The sequence below is a fragment of the Girardinichthys multiradiatus genome, chromosome 22 (assembly GCF_021462225.1).
Source record: "Girardinichthys multiradiatus isolate DD_20200921_A chromosome 22, DD_fGirMul_XY1, whole genome shotgun sequence".
NCBI classification, from domain to species: Eukaryota; Metazoa; Chordata; class Actinopteri; order Cyprinodontiformes; family Goodeidae; genus Girardinichthys; species Girardinichthys multiradiatus.
This window is the reverse complement of record NC_061814.1, coordinates 16,232,523-16,256,471: the sequence shown is the minus strand read 5'-3', so window position 1 is coordinate 16,256,471 and position 23,949 is coordinate 16,232,523. Positions and strand designations below refer to the sequence as shown.

Sequence of the window (23,949 nt, the reverse complement as noted above, 5' to 3'; positions counted from 1 at the left end):
CTTGTCTGCTGTTGGTTAATAACAGTAAGCATCAATTATAGGATTGAGGAAGCGGTTAAATATATTCGCCATCATTAAATCGAGAATAGCTATCAGTCACTGCTGTATAAAAATCTGTTCCTGTGTTGCAATCGGGCGAAAATAAATATGTCAGTATCATTGATGTGAAATCCCATCTGAGGTTGGGACTCGCTGTGCTTTCGGTCCTTGCTGTGAATTGTTTTCCAATTTAATCAGTGGTAATCTTCGTCTGTGTGTTTATGTGAAATTAATTAACACTTGTATCATCTATCAAGCTACGGAGAATTTGATGATTAATAAAAAACAGTGTACTGTTTTCGCCCACGCTCTCTGTGGGCACATTGTGTAATTTTGGTTGATTGCATGGAAAGAGCTGCTTGAAGTATGACTGTATTGTTGTGTTTTCTGCTGTCAGTGTGTCTTAAATTACTCTTTGCTGGAATTTGCGTCCAAAGGAGGAACAAAGAAATAGTAAGTACGTCCAGAATGAATCATTCTAACGTGTAAAAGGTGGCAATGCCATCTCTCTCAACAAAAAGACCGACTCATTTCTGCCACAAAAATGGAGAGAAAGAAATATATGGTGTAGGTGTTGTTTAGTCATGGGAGTTAGAGTGGAGTCTGGCAATATCTGGTCTACTGAAACCATTTTTCCCCACACAGAAATCAATCTTAAGTAAAACTACCACCGATTGTGATATTTCCCCACGTTTTCTAACACAGAAATGTATAATATGAAGTAAATGCTTTTATTTGAAAGAAAATAATGGTTTCCACTGTCGACATGTGGTTGCTCAGGATGAGGGGTTGCTGTAAAGTTTGTGACTCAATGCAATTAGCTGAGTTTTCTTAGATAGAAATATTTTACCAATTGGCATTATAAACTAAATTTTAATGCATTTTACTATAACACGGTTAAACTTGGAATTTATGTAATTAAATTTGAAGCCATTTTTATGATTGGATGGACTTGATTATATTTTTCCCATCAATGGATCTGATCCATTGTCTTGTTAAGTTCCTTCAAAGGAAATTTGTTGTCAATTGTTGTCATTTCGCCTACGTACCACTTTGTGCTTTTGTAGATTTGGACGCTTTGTACTTAACTTTTTTAGGGGGTGGGGGGCTCCATCTACATCAGGTCATACCCATCATGCAGAAGGACGTTTCATACTTGTTTTGACAGGTGATGATGTAAAGTTATTTTCTATATTTTACTCAAAGTTTATTCCAATGAAATATGGTTACATGACTCCAGTAAATAACGTCTACAATCAATTGATCATTTAGATCCATTTGGTATTGATCAGGGGTCAAAATCTGACATCTTTTCTAGAGGTTAATCGGTCCAAACGAGGCTCAGGACCAAAATAAAGCAACAACAACAAAAAAAGATTAAACCTCAATATAGAAAACACCCGCTACATTTAGTGATAGTTCAAGTAAGCGTGCTTATTGCACAGAATATTATAGCCTCTTCTGTTCTGATTTTTATAGAGTAACAAACTCATTAATTGACTAGTCAATTAGTCAGGCTGCTGGTCCTGGAAGCTAGCCTGCAGTCATCTGCTTGTAGCTTGGCAAATGTAGTTTTTAAATTGCATTATCTTGATAATAGTGCAGTAACAGTATGATGGAAAATTGTTACAAATTTGAAACTGAAGACTTGATATACCTTGATACCAGAAATCCATCCATGCATAGATCAAATGAATATTTCTTTCTATGTTTGATGTTTTGAATCTCTTTTTAAAGAAAGTGATGCAGATCTGTGTAAACATAAATCATATTTATTATTCGTCCACACACTGTCTTATGAGTTTTGAATTTTCAGTCATAAATAAACATCACTTATCATTAAATTTTTTGCCCCGACTCGCATCTTGGCCACAAAACCAATAAAATAATCTAAAAATCTCCATGTTATATTGTTTAGATTGTGTGTTAATAATTACAGATAGTTGTGTTTGACTGCTGATTGAACATTTTTTTTGATCTCTTGTCCTTCATCTAATTTTAAAAAGATGAAGCGCTGAAGGACACATTTGAAAGAGATTGAAGCGTTGCAGATTTGAATACTAAGTGCAATCTTATTCTTTGTGTAAAATAATCTCTGATGTGTCCTGATTCATTACTAAGTTAACAAAGGTATTTTCACATTTGATTTATTTTGACATTTTGATTTGGTCTGAAAGTGTTTAGGATTAGAAAAATAAAATCTCCTGAACTGAACTGAGAACACTGTGTGTTTCTTCAGAAAAGACACCAAGAAAGAAATGTCACCTCAGACGAGCTTCTTAAAACAACCGCATGCTGAAACTGTGGTCAGATCTGTGCAATCCCCAAGCTGAAACACTTGAAATCCCTCCAACCTCTTGGCTTTCTTTTTATGTAAAGTGAACACACACTGATGCCTGTCATGGCTGGCTGAGAAATAAGTCATTGCTTTCTTCTTTTTTATTTGCTTTAATATTTTCTCTCTGGTATTGTTGCCTCTCTGCTTTGGAGCTCATCTTGTCACTTCATTGTGCCTCCAGTTGAGTAAAAATGTTCCACCAAAGTGTAATATCACTCCACTGATCACACATTTAATGCTCCACTGCTCTGCAGATTAAAGCCTGTGCCTCAGGAGCTGCTTCATAGGGTGTTTGGTATCGTGATTGGTGATGTATTATTATTTATCAGTTATGATAAAGTTATGATGTATTCATTATTTATCAGTTATTTTGTTTGTGTCTGGCAGGTGTTATTTTTTTAGGAATCACAATTAGTTTTACTATTTTAAGTTAGGTTTTACGTCATCGTGATCACAGCATGACGGGGTCGGCCATTGTTTGCAAAGGTGCTTTATGTTTTATGATTTGCTGTAAATTTCCAGTGTTGTAACCTTGTACTGTATGTCAGAGCTGAATGGCTTTCTTTGTGTTAGAGTCACAGACACAGTTTCATTTACAAATCTGTCCCCAGGTAGGGGTGGGGGTTAGTATTCCTTCTTACTTGCACAGATGCATACGCTGACACATTTCTCCTAAGGGGATGGTGGGCGCGGGATGTTTTACAGATGACTTTACCTCGTGTTTGCTTAAACATCTTTTATGTCCTCTCTGTTTTTCACCCTCTGACCTGTTAGGCAGTTTTCTGTCGATAGAATGTGCTTTTATTGAAACAGAGCTGGATTGTAATCACAGTTTTTAATATCCCTGTACTCTGAGTCACTCAAACAGTGACGTAATGGTGGTTTCAATGATTTTATTTGTGTAATCAACAGAGATGCAACGATCAGAAGTTTATGGCCCATTTACGATCATTTTGTAAAGATTTGACCTGCCTACACGGATTTTGCTGATTGCCCTTTAATAACTAAAAGGAGGAAATAAAAGAGCAGCTGTTAAACTGGTTTTAAATATTATTTAAAACTAAGACAAAATTATTAGAGTTGAAACATTCAGCTGGCTCTAACATCTTTGAAATTTCAACTCTGTAATCATTTTGCATTTCTTTTTAAATAACTTTTAAAACCGGTTTTACAGCTGCTCTCCAAAATATAAATATATTGTTTTTTGCTTTTATTGCTAGATGGCACCAATCCCAACAGCAAATCAAGTTTTTCTACTTGCAACTAGAATCCTCTCGGCTCCGACGTGACGTCAGTAGCAGCTCAAAACTCAACTGCTGAGAGGAATCAAATGCATCAATATGGTCGAAAAAGGATGGAATCAGTGGTAAAGGCTAGCCGAGCAAAAATCAACTGTTTTCAGTCACCAGCCGATCTCTTGGTGCTGCTCTGGGTGTCAGCTGTTTGCTACATCACTATATTTGGTTTTTACTTTGCTGATCTTTTTTCTTCTAATCTGAGAGATATTTTATTTTATTTAGACAAAAGTTATCATTTTAATTTCCAACGTTATGTATTGCATAGTATTGTCTCCTTTCCTGAGGGACACACCGTGCTGTTCAAACAAGGCAAAGCATTGCAACACGACTGTTACCTTTGGTTGTGAGCTATGCTTATAGTTGCTGAGTGGGAGTTAGGCCTTTGGTGAATTTGCAACCAAGTGAGACAACAAAATATGTCAAAACATGTTTCTCATCAACCACTGCTTCTTACATTCATACCTTGCTCATTCTTCCTTCACCTCTGTGTTTGAACTTGGACCTTGTTTTGTGGAGAGGAAGTTAACGCTGAGATGTAGAATTAAGAGCTTGAGTGGGAATTTTGTTTCATAAAAATCACAGATGTGACTTTTCCTCCTGGGGCTTTCAGTCAATCAGTCCGTCAGTCGGTCACACTTTGGCTGGATGTTGCTTCAGATCTGACAAGTCAGATCTGTTGTTTCATTTGTTGAAACAACTGAGCTGCAGAATTGTGACATTTATTGAGCTCAGCAGTTTTGTGACTTGAGGGCTTATCCTTTTTCGTCAGTATTTCTCAACATGTGATTTATTTCAGGCCGACCTCTGGTGTCCCCATAACATGTAGAATAATCATCGTATTTTTGTGTATTTTACAAGACCTAAAGTCCAATCCCAGTCATTCTTTTTTTTTTTTTACTAATCCAATCATTTTTTTACCATGTTGGCAGAATTACAGCAGATAAATATAGCTTAAAGTGGAAATTGAAAGGGCTAAGCAGTTCACTAGGGCACTGTCACCATGACAATTTAATCTCTATGGTTTCATATAATGATGCATCAATACTGCAGCGCTCTCCTGTAGACAATCTCCGTTTTATTTTCAAAAGTTTGCTGTCAACACATAAAAAAGGTGCAGAGATGCGATCTCACTTCCTGTTTGGTAGGTGCCAGTTTCTTTTCAAGCTTTAAGAGAATCCTTTGGGTCTGAAAGTTAAATGCTTTCATGTTATTACTAAATACACTGGGATGTTTAAGTTAAACAAAACAGGCGGACAAGTCTTTACTTTGTGGTTTTTGGTTGTAATGCCAAACAAAAACAGTTTTTTCTAACAAAAAAAAAAATCCTGTGTTAAATGACCTAAAAGTATTAAAGAAAAAGTCATTATAAGAGCTGGTGATTTTTTTTAAAAATAAATGCACAAAAAGATGATAGTCTAATAATCACCTGCACCTGCACAAGTTAAAGCAACATTCACCTATTTTCAGATTCAAATCAGATAGAGCTGAGGACAATATGGATGTAATTATTTGTTGGAATTTGTTTGTATTAAAGCAGATTTCACTGTATTTTTCATGTTTTATAGGCCACATAACATAAGAATAAACAAGTTAATATATCTGTTATTCTGTATATAGTGGTTTATAATTGAAGTAGTTAGTTTTATTCTTGCAGAGCGACTAAAAATTTTCCACATCGTAGGTTTTTCTCCTTTTTGAGGTCACAGAGATGTGTTTAGAACAAAACAAAAAAAACTTTGATAGAATCTGCGAGTATATGAATGTGCCCACTCTACAAAGTTAGATGTTAAAGATTAAAGCTTTCAAGAGTTTTGACCTCGTTTTCTGTCGTGTCACCTCGGCTGCTGGCTGTTTTAGTTTTTGAGAACATGTAAACAGTATGGTTGGGACTCCTGGTAAAGATGTGATGAAAGTCTTAATAAGTTGGTATTTTATTGCTGTAGTGTAATCAACAAAAATCCAACCTTCAGTTTCAGTACATTTATTCTTAATCCACCCGTAAGAAATATTAATTTTAACAAAATAACTAGTGCTGTGCTTATTAGCACCTCAAACTGTAATAATTTATGAACAGTTCAACAGGATACATTTTCTGAATTAACTATCAGTATGTCTTGTAGTTCTTGTACATTTTTTCTCTTCTACTCCTAACGAGTGACGTGATCGTCTGACCAGTTCAGTTTACCTTTGATCCATGTTGTTGATATGGCTGAAAAATTAGGAACCTACAGCAGACTTCCTTTCTCCTGACTCATTATTTCAGTCATGAGTGTTATTGTGCCAAAAGTGCCAAAATGAAGAGATGAGCTGAGTTCTAATCTGCTTAAGTACATCAAAGTATTTCAGATCCCTGAGGTTTTTTTAAAATATTATTTCAGTTTCTCAGGCAAATGCAAAAAAACATGCCTGCTATCAGCATAATCATGTTCTCACTTGAAGGGTTTTTTTGAAGCTGCTTTACTTTTCATTAAGTTAAACATTTACATAGATATTGAGTTTTATCATCTATGGCATCCATCAGTGGAAGTCTCTTATGTGATGCCGTATTCCCAGCTGCCTCCAGGTCAGGCCCATTTTGATGGTTCCCCTTGGCTCTTCTCTGTTGGACCAGACAGCTATCAGAACCATCCCTGAGCTGTCTCTAATGAGTTTTTCTATTATCACTGACATCATCGGAATGGCACTACTTCTATATTTAATTGATGCTGGGGGAGGGGAGGTGGTGTATGACAAAGGAGACTTGTTTTAAAGCCAAAAGGAGCTGAGGGCGTTTGACGTCACAGAGATTCGACGTTCTGCGCATCTCCCTGAAGTGGTTGTGACTTCTGAAGTTCATGGCTTCTGTATTTACGTTTGGGTGCATCATTACTTCTATGCAAAAAGCCACAATATTTATTTTGCTTACATTTTCAACAGGAAGCAGTGCCTTGCTAAAGCATCGTTCTGCTTTAGCTTTGTTACATTTTATCAATTACATGCAAAAACTTTCATTTTATTGGACGTTTCTGCACTAGGTCAGCACAAAGTAGTGCATAATTGTTAGGTGGATGAAAATGAAGACACTGTTTACATTTTTTTTTTGGAAAAATCTGGAAACTGATACTCATTTGGATTCAGCCCTCACTGACTCAGTAATTTATAAAGTCACCTTTCTCTGCAAATACAGCTGCAAGTCTTTTGGGGCATGCATCTGCCATATTTAATCATTATCTTGGAAACATAGCTCAGACTCAGTTAGACTGGATTTATAGTCTCTTTGAAAAACTATTTTAAAGCTTTGCTGCAGATTCAGATTCAGGATTTAGTTCTGGAGCACACAAACACATGACTACGGTTAGATCTTAACGGTTTTATTGTATCGTTGGCTGTGCGTTTAGTGTTGGAAGCTGAACCTATGGCCCAGTCTCAAGACTTTTGTGGCCTCTAACATGATTTATTCCCAGATTGGTCTGTATTTAGCTCCATCCATCTCCCCATCAACTCTAAAAAGCTTCCCTGGCCATACTTAAGAAAAGCATTCAACATGCTACCACCACCATGCTTGTTCATTGGGGAAGATGTGTTCAGGGTGATGTGCTGTGCTAGTTTTCTGCCACAAATAGAGTTTTGCATTCATATGAATAAATATCTAAATTTGATCTCATCTGACCAGAGCACCTTTTTCCACATGTTTGCTACTATCCCTACCATGGCAAACTGTAAACAGGGCTTCTTGTGGATTTCTTTCAACAATGACTTTCTTCTTGCCACTCTTTCCTTAAGGGCCAGGTTTGTGGAGTGCATGACTAATAGATGTCCTGTTGACAGACTCTCCCACCTGAGCTGTGGGTTTTTGCAGCTCCTCCCTTCCGGAGTTACCACGGGCCTTTTAGCTGTTTCTCTGATTAATGCTGTCCTTACCCAGCGTGTCAGTTTAGGTGGACAGCCATGTATTGTGACACTGCTCCTTAGAGATGTTCAAAGCTTGAGATGTTCTTACCTTTCTTGACCTGTCTGCTGTGTCCCTTGGTCTTCATGATGCTGTTTCTCCACTAATGTTCTCCAAGAAACCTCTGAGGCCTTCACAGACCAGCTGCATTTATACAGCGACTAAATTACACACAGGTGGACCCTATTTACTACTTTTATTTACTACTTTATCAGGGATAATGGGTCTGAATAAAAATGTATGCCACATTTTCAGATTTTTGTAGGTAAAATATTTTTTAAATTAAATATTACTTTCCTTCCACTTTACAAATGCACTACTTTATGTTTTAGTATCAGATAAATTCCTAATAAAATACATCAAAACTTGTGGTTATATCGTGACAAAATGTGAAAAGAAGGTCCAGCGGAATGAAAACTTTTGCCAGACACTGTAACACCAGTAAATTTTGATTTGTGCATGTTTCTGTGTGTGAGCGGTGTGCCTTTGGGGCTTTGTGATGCCCTCTGGCCACTTCAAGGCATGTCTTCGAGCCATGCTAGTGTCCCAGATAAGCAGAAAGCCACAGACTGAGCAATAGGCAGCTCATTGAGTTTTTAGCTCTAAGAGGGAAGTATCATGCATGCCTGTTTTTTTTTTTAATAAAGCGACAAAAAATAAAACACTTGATCCCCACAGACTAGTAAAAATACCACGTCTTCCTGGATGCTGTAAAGTCATTGTCTTGTGATGTTAATATTGTTCTCCTACAGACTATAAAAGTCTGTTTCCATTTAAGAAAATCAATTTACAGAGCTGGTTTGATGGTCTTGGTGTTATTGTTAAGCAGATGACTCCTCCCTTATGCAACTCTGCCATTTCAAGAACAGATCAGCATGTTTCCCAATGCACAACCAGACTGACTCCCCTTGACCTCTTATAAAAATACATTAACACACCTTTTAGACCCCAGTTCACTCTAATAATCAACCCGTTTTGTGTGAATGTGCTCAGGCTTTCCCCTGTCACCGAGTCAATGCTATTAAGCTCATTCTGTTTCCCAGGTTCTCTGTGTGCTTTTTATGTTATGCAGCAGGGTTTTTTTGCTGTAATTGCAGCATTTTCTTGCGCAGCAGTATTTGACCTGATGAAAAATGTAAACAGACCGGCAGGTTATGTAAGCGAGTGTAGGATGTCGGAAGGGCTGTTATTGGTCTAAAAACAGAGCCGCATTCAGTACGTGACCTTACTCTGATGAACATCTCTATTCAAAACCTGCCAGCAAATTTGGTCATTAATGTTTGTTTTTGCAGATGCAGATGTTTTCTGTCTATGTGCTGTCTAGTTAGCAGATATTTTCGGATTTTATCTGATGTTTGTGCTAGAGACAAAAATCTGCAGGACAATTAGGCTACAAAATAATGTACTGTGTCTTGTCTCTTTAAATTAAATGAGTACATGATTTAACAGTGTGATTTATGCTATTTGTGAGCACTAATGAATAATTGGCTAAATAAAGGAGACAGCGAGATGAGAAAACAGCAAAGGGAGGAACACGCCCAGTGCTTTCAAAGTGAAGATTACAGTGCTGAAAACTTGTTTTTACAGTGCCAGAGAGATGACAAATGCACAACAAATGTCCTTGGAATTTTCCCTGCACTGTTTTTCCACAGTGTTCATGGTTCTGATAATAACAACATGAAGCGATAGGGCTGCTGAGTCCAAAGCCTTTTACCCTTTTAATAACTCTAGCATTTTATTTGGCTCTGCTGTTATTGTAGCATTTTTCTTGACGAGAATTTGCTCAGACAAAAATAATCAGAGCCGTTTTGGCAGAGAACAACCTTGGAATGGGGTAAAGCCGTCATTGAGCATACAAAAAAAAGGTAGTGGTGGTGGGGGAGGGGGGTGTTGACAGAGAGAAATACGTGACTGAACTTAGATCATTTGAAGTTTGCCTCTTTTTTTTTCCGTTTCTCTCCATGGCGCTTATCTCTGCTGGCGTTGTTGCATTCTAGCGAGGCTCTCTGCCAAGAAGTTACATTACTATTGCTGGTTGACATAAACGTGGGTGTTCAAAGGACTTGGAGGGTTTAAATACTTTATTGTGTGTGTAATGTGAACTGAGCAATTATGTCTGCCAGCTTTTCAAACAAAGAGCTCCTATCAGGCAGGTTCATGTGTTTTTAATTAACTGTGTTGGGGAGACTAATCAGAGAAAACCAAATATAGAGACGCAATCATCAGAGCTTCTAAAGTGCTGCAGTTCAGACTGATGTTTTATGATGAGATGATAAGAAAGGACAAAGCACAGTGTTGTCGTGTTATATATGTTGTGGTAAGAATTTGGCTTCTTTATGAAATAATCCTCTTTGGAGAATATGTTGGATATTTCTTCCCTTTTGTGGGATGTTGGTTAACCAGCGGCTGTCATTTGCATTATTCTGCTAACTGCTTGACTGTTTTCACGCCCTCGCTCAGCATCTATGCTTTAAAACTTTCATTATGAATGCATTTTCTCTTTTTTAATCAAATTAAACTTGAGCATCACGTTTACTTGCACATTGGAGCGATCTGGCAGCCTGTTACCCCATTCAGCACTAATCCAGTTTAAATATAATTAGCTATGGGCTAGCAGGCCTGTGAAATTCCTTTTTTCTGGTTGTAAATGTTCCTGTCATAGCCTTGTTTTTTTCAGCTTGAAGTCAACCCACCCTTTCAGGAAATGTATTTCTCTGTTGTTTAAATTTTACTCGCCCTACAAAGCCAGATTTCTACCAGACCTGTACAATCAACTTCAATAGAACCTGTCTGTCAACACAAAGTAGGGTAATAAATCTCAAAAAGCAACACATCATGCACCATCATAAAATTCACGAATAGATGAAAAACAAAGCTATCTAAAGGTGATATTTCAAAGTCTAAAAATGGTTATGAAGTGATTTCTAAGACTTTTGGAATCCAGTGAGAGCCATCATCTACAAGTGGAGAAAACATATAGAGCCCTGCAGACCTCACTTTCCTCAGTTAATGTCAGACTTCATGATTTAGCAATAACAAGAACTGGATTCAGCTTTATTTGCCAAATTTGTGCACACAAACAAGGAATTTGGCTCCCATTCCATTTGTTCTCAATGAGGGCGTTTTTTGTTTAGTTTTTTTCTCAGAAATGAAAGGGAGGTAAATATATTTTTATAACCTGCCATACTTGCTGAAACCATGAAGGACAATGTTCATCAGTTCATTACCTAAACCACAAGTGCGCTAGCAATTCCACCTCCGAATGGCTCTGGAAAAAAGTGAAGATTTCAGAGTTGCCTAGTCAAATTCCAGACTTAAATCTGATTGAGATGCTTTGTCACGACCTTAAAAGCCTCTAATTTGACAGAACTGAAATATTTCTGCAAACAGTTTGTGCCAAAATTACTCCAATGCGAGGTAAAATTGCCTCTATGCTAGATGGTAATTGTTGCAGCCAAGGGTCACACGTGCTATTATGATGTTTAGGGAGCAATTACTATATCCCGTAGGACAAGGCTTGGTCTAAATAGCTTTTTCCAAAATAAAACAAATCATAACTTGAAAACAGCTTTTTGTATTTGCTTGGGTTATCTTTGTCTCCTAATAACATTTCTATGATAATCTGAAACATTTAAGTCTGACAAAAAAACAAAAACTGCTTTTTCACACCAGAGAAAAACAATAGGGGTGTTGCTACGCTGTGGTGGAAAAAACACTTGGTGGTGTGATTTATTTCCAGCCTAAATAGATACATCACATCTTGTCTTTCTGCTCTCCCTCAGCTCCCAACCTGAAGGGGCGACCTCGAAAGAAGAAGCTCTCCATCTCTCAGAGGAGGGACTCCCAGGGTCAGGCTCTGGGTCAGGGCTCGTTAGGGTCGACCCTAGGTTCAGCAGCTGTGCCAGCTCAGGACCCCTCAAGCCCAGAAAGCAAGGCTACAACCAAGGTGAGATAAGATAAGTTACATAGAGTAACCTGTGATAAGACATTACTGATTGCCTAGTGGACTCTGTGTCAATGCAGAGATGCAGGTTAACACCCCAAAGCATGTCTTTGGATAAAATTAAACAAACGAAAGATATGTGCTTAAGGTTTAAACCACCAATAAGTTCTTTCTGCAATACATCTATGCAATGCAAAGAGCTTCAAACATTTTAAAGTTTTTTTTAAGGATCTATGTTTTGACTTTCTCAGTCATCTTGTGTCTGATCATTACTATAAATTGTGCAATCTGCTTTAAACGTAAAATGATTCAAAGCCTTGAGACAGGACCTGAGAGATGCATCATCTTTCAGCTGATCATCTTCTGCATGTGTTTTTATAGATTGTATGTATGTATGTATTAAAAATGTGACCAACATCTCTTTGTCTCTGGCTGCTAATAATAAAATGTCCAAAGATGCCTTTTTAAACTTTGAAAACTTCTATACGATGACGCAGCAATAAATTATCTCTTGAGCTTAGGAGCCTTTCTATATCTGAATGACTTATAGGCTACTATCATTTGACAGTCCAAATTGATGAGGTACTGAAAAGAAAATTAGCAAAAAATAAATTGAAAAAAGTCCCTCCGAAAACCTTACAGCAAAGATTACAGCAAAATATAATAAAAATTAAGGAAGACTTAACCCATTTGCACCGTATTATATAAAGGTCCATCAATCATATGTTTGGCCAGGAAGGCCAGAAGTCATAAATGTTATCAACACAATTACATACAGCTTACGAGGATTATTATGATGTAGTAATGTTTGTCCTCTGGCTCTGCATTAAAGTCTTAACTCAAGTTGCCAGCATAGTGTTTTCCAGGTGATGATTTTTTATCTTGGGCTGCGAAATGAGGCCATTGCGTTTCAGTTTTTCCAAACAACCCTCTGTGACCCTCACAGCAGCAGTGCACTGTAACAACAACCAGCGCTCACAGGGAAACATGTGACTCTGAAGGCCACTTGTTACACAAAAGCAATGACATAATCTGTCATGCGAGAAGTGCAAGTGATGATTTGCATTTGAGAAGTGCAAGTAATGATTTGTAGCTAGGGAATGTTTTGTATTTTTAAGTTTGAAGTGATTAATTGATCATTATTAAAATATTTGCTGTTTTTTTTGTTATCTCATCTGCAAAATAGCCTTTAGGACAACATATGTTTTTCCATTGTTTTATTAGATTTGATAGCATCTGTTACAGAGCAGCACTCCTTTCTTTTGTGTTTTTTCTCCTTCTCCAAAACGCATAATAGTCTTTAAAACAAGCACAACAACATCCTGCACAGGAACAAGATGTGTATCTTTTTTTTACGAGTTTCCATTAGAAGGAAATAGTGTTGTAAATAAAGATCAATTGCTAAACTAAAGACCCAGATTTTGTTGAAAGCAATTGTTGCCTATGTATAGTAGAAAAGCTGTATTTGAATTTTTCTGTACCATTTTTGAATTTAACTAAGCAAGTAAGCCTGCTACACTTCTTGGAAGAGATGCACCAATCAGTGTTGTGGCTAATTTCCTTTTTCTAAACTTCTAACCAGCAGATACCAATTTTAGCCAAATCAGATTTTTTTTTAAGAACTATGAGTAATTAAAGTATTAGTATTTAAAGTATTTTTCTGCCATGAGCAATATTTGTTTTAAAACAAAGAGAATAATTACTGAATTTACATTTTAAACCCACTTTAGCAATGTATATTAGAAATTAGCAGGATTAGCATGGATACCGTTGCTAATGGTAAACAACAGTCTCTGTGTGTGTTCTTGTATGCTCTATAAAATGTAGATCCTTAAAGGCCAACATTTACAAATCCGTGACAGACAGAGGATAATACAGAGCAGATTGTCAGTCTTCCTGTTATCTACTTAAATATTGCTCTCTCATGTTGTGGCCTAAATGAACAACTGACAGTTCAATGGGAAATAGTCACCTTTTAAATATCATCTTAAATCTCCTAGCTTCCTCTGCCATTGTTTTAAAAATCTCACCGACACTGAAAGCAGCTATCTTTGAGTCTTCTTCACACAATAACAACTTCCATGCAGAAGAATATTAGTGATCGGACAACCTGATCCTCCGCAGGCAAATTGTTGAGGAACAAACATAGAAAAGATGACCCCACCGTTGTCTACTCAATGTGAAATTGGAGTTAAAATAAGGTGCAAAAACATCTACATAAAATCAGATATCTAAATCTGGTTGAAAAGTAGCTTTCAGCGTCTGCATTTAGACTGAATTTGGATAGAACATGTTGGCTAAAAAAACCAACTATGTATTTTTGGGGGGGTTTTGGGGATAAAAACATTGACTGGCTTACGTCAAATAGCTATATGTCCAAGGATGTTCAGTGTTTAGAGGAACTGGGCTGACAGGATATTTTGAGTCTAGTCAAGCTAAAAACCGTCCAATTCCGGTAAGCAGCTGATTTTTGGTACATCTTTACTTGTTACATTTACAACCAGTATTATCCAGCTAAACTCATGTATGGTTTTTCAGTGATGAGAACAAGAGCTTTGTGGGCACTAAGAATATTTGTTTTTGCTTTCATCCCAACACATCTTACATACAGCTGTCTGATCTTGTTCAAACAACCCTCTCATTATGGTTTACAGTTTTCCTTTAATCGCATCTTTGGACTCTGTGTGCTCTGTCTGCGCAGGTCAAGCCTGGCTGTAAAACGGTACCCAACGGAAAACTAACCACACCGGGCAAACAAAAGCCCACCGGGCTCAATAAGAAGTCCTCACCTGATGAGAAGGAGAGAGGAAAGGAGAAGGAAAAGGAGGAGAAGAGCGAGAAAAAGGAACAGAAGAAAGATGAGGAAACTTCAGAGGAGAGCCGGGCCAAAGAGCAGGCTTTCTTGGTAGATCTCTACAAGTACATGAAAGAACGAGACACGCCCATAGAGAGGATCCCCTTCCTTGGCTTCAAACAGAGTGAGTAGCACAACTTATTCTCTTATTCCCTCCCTAGTAGCGTTTAAACAAAGGAGCACTCTCACTGTAGAAGTAGAGGTAAAGTATATGTGGGTAGATTTTTAATGGGTTTATTTTGAAAATTTAGGTCATAACATTGCCTGTGGGGAAGGTTAGTGAGCTGAAAGTCGATTAGAAACAGTCAGAACAACACCTCTAAGAAAGAAACAAGAATAAAAGTACCAGAAAACATGTCACACAACCAGAAAATATCTCACAACTTTGAGTGAAAAAACCAAATAATATGTTTTACATTACAATTTAAATATGAAAGTGAAACATGGTGGTAAACAGACAAGGGGGGAAACCTTGTGTGGATTTTAATCAACTTCTCTTACAACATGTTAACTAAATTAACCCCACACAAACATTTGCTTCTTAGTCCTGCTAGTCACATTTTATCCTGCACAGAGGTTTGTAGCTTTAGAAGAGAAAATAAAGAATAGTCCAGAGGTTACGGCAAAAATGAGAAAGATTCATGACTGTTGAGGTAAAGGAAAAAAACCTTTGTTGCAATTATAAACTGAGGGAATAAAAATCTTAGAAGAGAAACACAGCATACAACAGCTTGTAAAGAAAAGAAAAACAAACTCAAGAGTCTTTCTGTCAGGACATATTTTATCCAGCTTTCATGTAAGACAGAACATCTCCTCACTCTTGTCAAAAGGTTTTCCTGTGAAGGCCAAGAACGCCCTTTAAGCTGTATTAGAAGAACATCACATGTATGGGAAACACGTCTGGCCAAGATGAAAGATCTCTAATAGAGGTCGGATGCTTAGCTTGCACTTGAAGTGCAGAGGGGCAGAGAGGAAAAAACCTGCACGTAAACATCATAATAAGCACGTTCTCTCTGGTCTCTTGAAACTGTAGAAAAAAAGTGTTTAAGGCATTTGATCTTGAGGAAGGGCACTTGAGAATGACATCTCTCATTTCAGACAGTTTTTTTTCATATTTGCTGTTTTCTGAGTCTTCATTCAAGGCAGTAATGCACATTAGCGCTAATGCCAAGGGAACCATGTAGGATTTAACTGCTAAGATCACAATGGAACGGCTCTTGCAAATGAATAAGGGGCGGGAAAGGAAGAGTCATGTGTATTGGCTAGGAAAGGGTCATTTACCGGCATCAAGGCAAGAAAGGTTTTAACCAATTACAACTTCCAAACTGATCAAATCTTCCATCATACCATTTCTACAGTTTTAAGTCCTTTTAAAGAGGCAACAATGCAGTGCTGCCTCTCACCCACTTTTTGCTGCACACAGCTGATCAGCAGGATGAAAAAACTACTAGACTTTTCCCTTATTTGTATGTAAGACAGATTTGGCAATTTGAAAATATTTCAACTTGTAAAAACCACAACTTGTGACAGCTAATATCAGCTTGTTGTTGACTGCTTTAGTTTGATAACAGATCTTATCTAAACACGATTTTGATTAGAATTAATCTGAAGATGTTGGATCAGTAGTCTTCTCATTCATTTGTGGTGTAGTTAAGTCTTAAGCTTATAGGGGTTGCATTATGAATGAATGTATAATTTAGTAAAAGTTAAGAACTGTTAGACTTGTGGTAAAGGATGTTTGTGTACTGAAACAAGAATTTTAAGTATGCATGTTTGTATCCAATTTTAACTAGTTTAGTGACAGAACTAATGCTAAAGTTAAACTTGCTAGCAAGCTCAGCTTATCAACCTTGAGGCCATCACTGCAGATAACAGCCCATCTTATCTGTGGCTGTTATAGAAACTTTTCATGCCACCTATAATAGATTTTAACTGTGTTTTGTTCTTTTAGTAACATTTTAAGCCAAACTCATTTAGCAACAAAGCTAATGCTAAAGTCAAACTTGCTAATATTTAGCTTCTTAACCCTGAGGTAGTCGGTTCTACTGATTGTCAGGGAAAAAGCTTACACACCACTTTGTTTAAATAGATAAAAAAGTTTATTACTCAGTAACATGTTATGCCTTTACTAACTTAGCAACAGCACTGATGCTAAAGTCAACATTGCTTACAGCTTGTAAACAAGGTTGACTTTAGAATCAGCATTAAGGTCAACTAGTGTTTAGCATTAACTTCAGCTAAGATGTACTTGTAATGGAATTGTTTTATACCACCTAATTGTAATACATTTTAAATGTTTGTTTCTGCTTTAGCAACATTTTATCCCTTAACTAGTTTAGCAGAACAGTCTCACTGAAATCAAACTTAGTATCAAGCTCAGCTTGTTAACCCTCAGGCGTTGCTGCTAACAAACAGCACATCTTAGCTTTGGCTGTCATGGAAACAATTTAATGCTACATCATTAAAATAGATTTTGTATGTTTATTTCTGGTTTAGTCCCATTTTATGCCATAACTAGTTAAGTGTCAAGCTGTTGCTAAAGCCCAACATGTTGACAACTTGAGCTTTCTCAAAGGGAGTTGTTGACAACGAAAGGAGGATCTTAGCTTTGGTTGTCAGGGTAACAATTTATATGCAACCTGGTTATAATAGGTTTTAAATGTCTGTTACTGTCTTAGTAATGTTTTATGCTTTAACCACAACTGGATTTTTATTTGTTTCTTTCAAACATAGAAAACAATCCAGATGAGTAAAATGATCTTTATAATTAGTCAGTATTTAACTGATTTAGCTGTGTAAGTACATTTCCAAAATCAGTTTGACAAATTCAGCTGTCTTTAATTTCTACTCAGAGATATTTAATAGAAAAAAATTATAAATTCAGTTCTAACATTGTATCAGTGTAGCATTGTATAACTAATTACTCTAAACTATTAGATGAAGGTAAGCTTTGGTCTCAGCTAAGACCACCACAGTATTTTGACAATCCTGTCAAGCTGGCTGCCAACATGTTGTAGCTTAATAGGTGGTGGCGGTTTCGCAGGAGAAAGAGAGATGAAGACGTAGTGCATTGGTAGAGCGACTACAAACCCGACACTCTTTACTTTCAGCTGTTTGAGCTCAGAATAAAGTCGAGGTCCGCTTGCCAACTGTTTTACATACAGCGCATGCTTTGAATCTCAAAAGCAGACACATATAAGCAAGAGCTCTCATTAAATGGGAAAATCATGCTGTTTAAACGTCGTCCTTGGCAGCGAGCACACATCAGCACATGTAAAGAGGGGGGGAGAACATATCACAATTAATGCAAAGTCTCAGATGTAATCAGCTGCCAGTTTCATATTTTCCTCTTTCAGCTCGCTACAAATGCACTCAAGGATGAAAGAGGTCTCTTTTATGTAATGGAAACTGAAATTCAGCTATTTTGTTGCTTTTGAGCATTAATCTTTTTTACGAATGTTTCTTGGAGTTTTAACAAAGCAACAGATGGTTAAATTATTTTACCAGAATTACTCATATATCAATTCAAATATGAGGCTGAAGCTGGACTAATAGCTGCAATCTTGTTCATGTAGAGCCCAGCATAATTCACTACAATCTACTTTTACCACAAATGGCTTGTTACTTAGTGTAAAACCTTGTAATATGAATATTGCTGACTCAACACAATACCTGCCTGTTTTCCCTTGCCTCATGCTCACACTGAATTTATATTTCACTCCTGGGTTTGTATGCATTAAACATTTTCAAGTAGAGGTGCTTATGTGAGACCGGTTGGTCTAGAAAATAAACCAAAATGAAAGTATTAAAAGCTGAAAAGAAAAAAAAAGAAGCAGAGGGATTGGATACATGCTGTAGTTAGTTTTTCCATTTATATTTTTCTCTTGAAAATTGCAGTAAACAACAGCTCTATTATCAGCACTTTCAGCTGAGGCTAATTATTTCTGCCTCCTGGAGATTAAAATGTTGTTTTCTTTCCAGTTAGAAGAAAAAATGGGGAGAAAAAGTGAATATGTGTACACTGCAGCTTTTTAGACTCAGAAATGCTAGTGCAGCATAGCCGTGGGTCTGTATGATATTCTCTCAATACATCCTTGAGTGAAAAATACCACTGCCTCACTGTATCATGGCATTACCAGAATATTTCAAACAAAAATGGATGAAATCAGCTAATTTCTTTTATTCAAAATAGAAAAGCAACAATCATTCCCACTGCAGGTAAATAATTGCAGCATATTGATTATTACAGGTACATTGTTATCTATTACATTTATTTGTTATTTGGGTAATGACAAATAAGTAAGCAAAGATTTAGAATAGTGGCGAAATTTTTTTTAGTTTTAATGGTTATGTTGGACAGACTATTATACTTTTTTGCTCTGACTCACTTTAGGGAAACATAAGTACAACAACCTAAGATTAACTGGGTAAATAACCGGTCTATCTGCTTTGGTTGCCATAACTGTAGCTTTAAAACAGCATTGGCTTCACAGAAGTGATGGGTGAATTGGTTTTTTTTTTATTATTTCCAATCACAAAGTTTTTTTTGTGGTTGAAAATATTTCCAAACAGCCAAATTAGACTTTCTTGTGAGTTAGGGAAACGTGTAATAGCTTTATTTCAGCCCACGGACCAGCAGTGTGTAGCAGCAGGTGAAGGAGGGGCGACTTCTTGTTACTCTGTGCTTCAAACAGCCAGAGAAAACTCCAGTCATCCTGTCACTTTGTCCAACCATAGAAATAGTATAATATATATATAAATATAAAACATTAATTTTACTTCCGGTCAGAAGTACATTTTTAACATTACTTAAGATTACTTAAAGCTATGAATCTGCCAGGTGTGTGAATAATTTTGCACTGAACTGTATCTGCAGAGTTTGTATGTCTGACTTGCATTCCGGGTTTTGCTAGAAAGATTTAGCAGAATATTGCAGTAACCTTTATTGACTGATAACATATAACAAGTTTTGTAGACGAGAATACTTTCCCAATAAAAACGTACAAACTTTACAAAAATTTATTAAATGAAATTATAATCCTGGCAAGTAAATGTTACCTTAAATGCTATTCCAATTCCATACACCCTGATAACAAGAAAAGGAGAATACCATTATTCCAATTCTGCTCTTTATAGAGTTGAGCCAATATAACAAGCTGATATTAGCTGGTTAAATTGTTGATCTATCTGCTCAAGTTGAGAAAACAGTCACCAACAGACATGCTGTTTTAGCTTGCCAGCTATAGTTTAAAAACAGACTTGATTTTGTTTTTGTGCTGAAAAATATTGCCAGAATAGAAAGAAAGTGTAGCAGCCTTCTTTCAGACTGCTGACCAACAGTGCACACTAACAGGTTGGGAAGGGGGACTCTATGATCCACAAAGCTGAAAAAACTCTTGTCACTCCAGCACCTCCGCTTGCATCTCCTTAAAAGGACTTAAACCACAGGAATGATATGATAGAATTTTTAAGCTGTTTTTTAAAACCTTGCTACCAGGAAGCGACCAATGCCTAAATGGGAGAATGCCTATCAGTTTCTGTTTTAAAATTAATTCCCAAAACAATTGTTGATTCTATTAAGCTCTATTGCCGCCTTTTTAAAGTGTTCAGCAAGCTAACATAAATTGGACAACTGTGGCTGCAGTTCATTAAGTCTGTAAGTCAATGTGCCTTTATTATCATCACTCATTGGTTTTGCTGAACAGCTGCTGCCTTTTAAGTCACATGCGTGCAGATGAAGTGGTGAAAGGTAACAAGAGACTGTGAATTAGAGCAGTAACACAAAAGCTGTTGCGGTTATATTGTGTATTCTATGAGTTAACCGGTTAGTGTGTAGTGTGTGTGCGTGTCTGTGAGTTTCCAGAGGGTGTGTGTGTGTGTGTGTGTGTGTGTGTGTGTGTGTGTGTGTTTCTGGGCTTGGACATCAGCATGTGATTGTGAACATCAGTTCCAATTTGTCTACCTCTTTCAGCCTTGTTGTCTAATTGCTGTGCCATTGGTGTGTCACCGAGGCTGCATTGTGTTCCTGTTTTGTCATCCTTATCTCAGTGATAATTGCCCCTGCCAAACAGTGGGGAATTAAGAAAAGAAATTACTAATGACAAGACATCTAAGAAAAGGCATGTTCCCTCATTGCCTTTGTGTTTTTGTCCCCTCCCAATCCTGCGTGCGGCTGCGGTAATTACAGTCGATGCGTAACAAGCAAGTTAAATAGACCATCTTTCTGTTTCCACAGTCAGAGAGTACAATGCGCCAGCATGCTCAGTTCAAACAGAAAAACCTATCCAGCTCCCTTTGTTATTCCACCCGAGCATTGACAACGGTCGCAGAGAGGAGGGAAGAGAAAAAAAAATCAATGCTGTCAAATGCGGAGATAGGAAAATGTCATTTTGACAAATGCAAGGCTTTGTGTACGCACAGATTGAATTTTGATGGATTTTTCCCTGGGCGAAGCCTCCCTTTTCTTATTTATAGGCCTTCATATAAAAATGTTAAACAATGATGTTACAGAAAGCAAATACAAATGTCACTGGCACAAAACGTCCCTCAATGAACTTGTGATTCTTTGTTTGTGGGAAGTATTTCCTTTAAAAAGAGAGAGATAGAGACAGTCATTAGAAGTCTTTCTAAAGGCTATTTTTAGGCAAAAATATTGTGTATTTATAATGTGGCTTGTCAGGGTTTGTTTGGTGGGAAACTTAATGCAAATTAATTAGCATTAGTTCAAACAGAAGTTTGAGGATTTTGCCAAGTCTTTGATGCTTTTAATGGGTTTCATTCATACCTGCAGGCTGCAGCTGAGGGTTAACAAATGTCAGGGTGAGGCATGTGCTTTATTTTAGCAGACTGCGGTATTTGTCCAAGTGTTCATTTATACTCTTCCAGCAGGAATACATTATTTTGAGATGCACCAATCAATCGGATAGAAATCAAAATAGGACAGTTTATGCCTTGATCACTCGGATCAGTGACTGGCAGGTCAAATACTAAAAATATATCATTCTTTTCCCCTATTCGTTACATATATCAAAACTAAGAACCACCCAATTACAGTTCTATGAAGGTTTAGCAGGGGTTTAAATTTAATATCAATCTTAGTATGTCCAGATATTCCATTCAAGGTCCATTTAATTAAGTTCTAAACTAACGCATTTGTTGATTCATTAGTTCTTCCGATGACTATTTTTGTTTTAAATTTTAAAAAGGCACTGGTGGCATTCATTTGTGTTGGAGCTCTGGCTAAAGAATGTAGGTGTCAAACAGAGGGAATTTATCATCTTACAATTACTGTGGACTTTCTGCTCCTCAAACTTAATGCATGTTTAGGGAAAAAAAAATTTTTTCTTGTGGCTTTTTCCACTTTTAACTCTTTTTATTATGGGAACGTGTGTATTTAATGAGGTGTGAATTGGCATTAGTTGAATACCAAACACCCCAAGTTAATATCACTGTGTCTACTGAAACTGGCAAAGTTGTATTTAGCCCTCTTAGGTTTTTCAGAAAATTAAATATATGGTGTTAAGTAAGTAGGTTATTATGGAAAATTGACTTAAAAAGGCATGTATGCCTCTTGTTGCTATTTTGCAGAACTATAGGCTACTCAACACACTGCTTTGCTCACAGCTTCCTAGCTGTGGTTTTAAAACAGTGTTTGTTACCCTGATAAAAGCGATGGGTAGTATCTTCTCGCATGATGCTGCCACCACCATGCTCTTATTTTAGGTTCTACACAAAAAGTATCTAAATTTGTTTTGCAAATCTTTACAATGTTTTTTTTTTTTTTTTATAAAGGTCTTTCAACAAGCTGACCAAAAGTCCACAGCAGAGAAAACCTCCATCACTCTGATCCTTTTTATGACTCTTTTTTAAAAGGACTTTGAACCACAAGAATCAGATGATAGAACGTTTAAGCAGTATTTAACCGTAAATTTAAGAAACCTTAGTGTACCTTGACAGCCATAACCAGTTCATTCCTTCATTCTTCTAATATTTCTGTCTGTCCCTCTGTTTAAAATTAAATCTTCAGGATGAGGATATAATTGCTGATAATTAGTAAAGGCTCGAATTTGTAATGGTGTGTGTTTTTACATTGTGGTGTTATTGCTTTTTCTTGACTGAAGGATCTTAAAAGTAATTTCCTTCCCCCTGGTGTAATGACTGTATATGATATCATTTGTTTCAGCTTTCCCAGAGTTCCTAACTGCCTTGTTTGTCTTCTGTCTCCCGCAGTCAACCTTTGGACTATGTTTCAAGCTGCTCAGAAACTCGGAGGATATGAGTTGGTAAGTATTCACATATGTGGCAAGATATTCCCCTCTCCTCCCTCTTATCCTCCTCTCATTCTGTTTTACTCCCTGATAATCGCCTTCTTTTGTTCTGTTTCTGACACATCTTTCACTCTGATGCCATCCCCTACCTGTCCCCCTCCTTCTTCTCCTCATCGTTTCTCTCTCTCACTCTCTCTCTGGCCTCCTTTCACCCCCGTGAGGTCAGTCCCTATTTTTCCCCGAGAAGAAAGTATTGCTCAGAGCCACTTTTAGCCGAAATGGTGCTGTTGTTTCAAAACCCCCTTGGTGTGGAAAACACATGTTCCTCTGTTCTGCACGGAGCAGAAGGAAATGGGATAAATCGCTCACTTTTTCCCACGTTGGAGATCAAGTGAAGAGCGCACACACAGCCACAAGTGTGCACGTGTAAAAGAGAAGCAAAGCGAGCCTGAAATAAGGTTGAATGAGGCAGTTAACTTGGCAGGATGGCTCACTGTTTGTTCATTCACTGCTCATGTGCAACTTGTTTGATGTTCACTCATCAAATGTGTTGCTCATGCTTGTTTCTTCATTAGCTAGCTGTATACTGTTGTCCAAACAAATAGCCAAAGCAGGCCCTAAATAGGATACAGCTCATATAATCTGCGCTCATATCCTTTTAATACCATCATATCTGCCTCTGATTATTTTTTGTTTCATGTTGAGGCTTTGTTAGCTCAGAGGCAGCTTTGGTTTTGGTTTTATGACGGAGCCTGCCCGTTATTCCCATCTGTTGCGGGATATGGGATTATAGCAGGAACAACTGACAGCAGGTTGTTAACTGGGCTTATTGTGAGTGTTGAGTATTTAATAACTGGAACAATGTGGCTCAGTAACTCCCCAAGATCTTAAAATGATGTCGGCTATTTGTGTTTATTCTGCTAAATATTTTCTCTTCCACTTTTTGTTTAAGACTTGTGAAATTCTTTGCCTGTTGATAAGTTTTTCCTCTCATCTGTTGTTCCAGATCACAGTCCGCAGACAGTGGAAGCACGTATATGATGAATTGGGCGGAAACCCCAGCAGCACAAGCGCCGCCACGTGTACGCGAAGACACTATGAAAGGTAGTCCTGGAGTTACAGCACTCTCCACACCTATTGGTAAAGATTTGAAAGAACTAGAAATAAATTCATTCTTTATTGCAGCAGCATAATCTGGCCAGGAAAATTGGATTACATTCATTCAGTGCAGAAAAAACAAAATCACAAGTGCCACAATCATTGTAATCCATTCTTATCTAAT

The 23,949-nt window shown here is 37.2% G+C and overlaps 1 protein-coding gene across 1 annotated transcript in view; it reads left to right on the top strand.

Moving 5' to 3' along the window:
• Window positions 1-23,949, top strand: part of arid5b (AT-rich interaction domain 5B) — a 107,682-nt gene that overhangs the window by 65,146 nt on the left and 18,587 nt on the right. Inside the window, exons 5-8 of the mRNA XM_047351687.1 lie at window positions 11,386-11,549; window positions 14,248-14,524; window positions 22,630-22,682; window positions 23,674-23,771. Coding sequence (XP_047207643.1) covers window positions 11,386-11,549; window positions 14,248-14,524; window positions 22,630-22,682; window positions 23,674-23,771 — 592 coding nt within the window. The remainder of the gene's footprint in view (window positions 1-11,385; window positions 11,550-14,247; window positions 14,525-22,629; window positions 22,683-23,673; window positions 23,772-23,949) is intronic.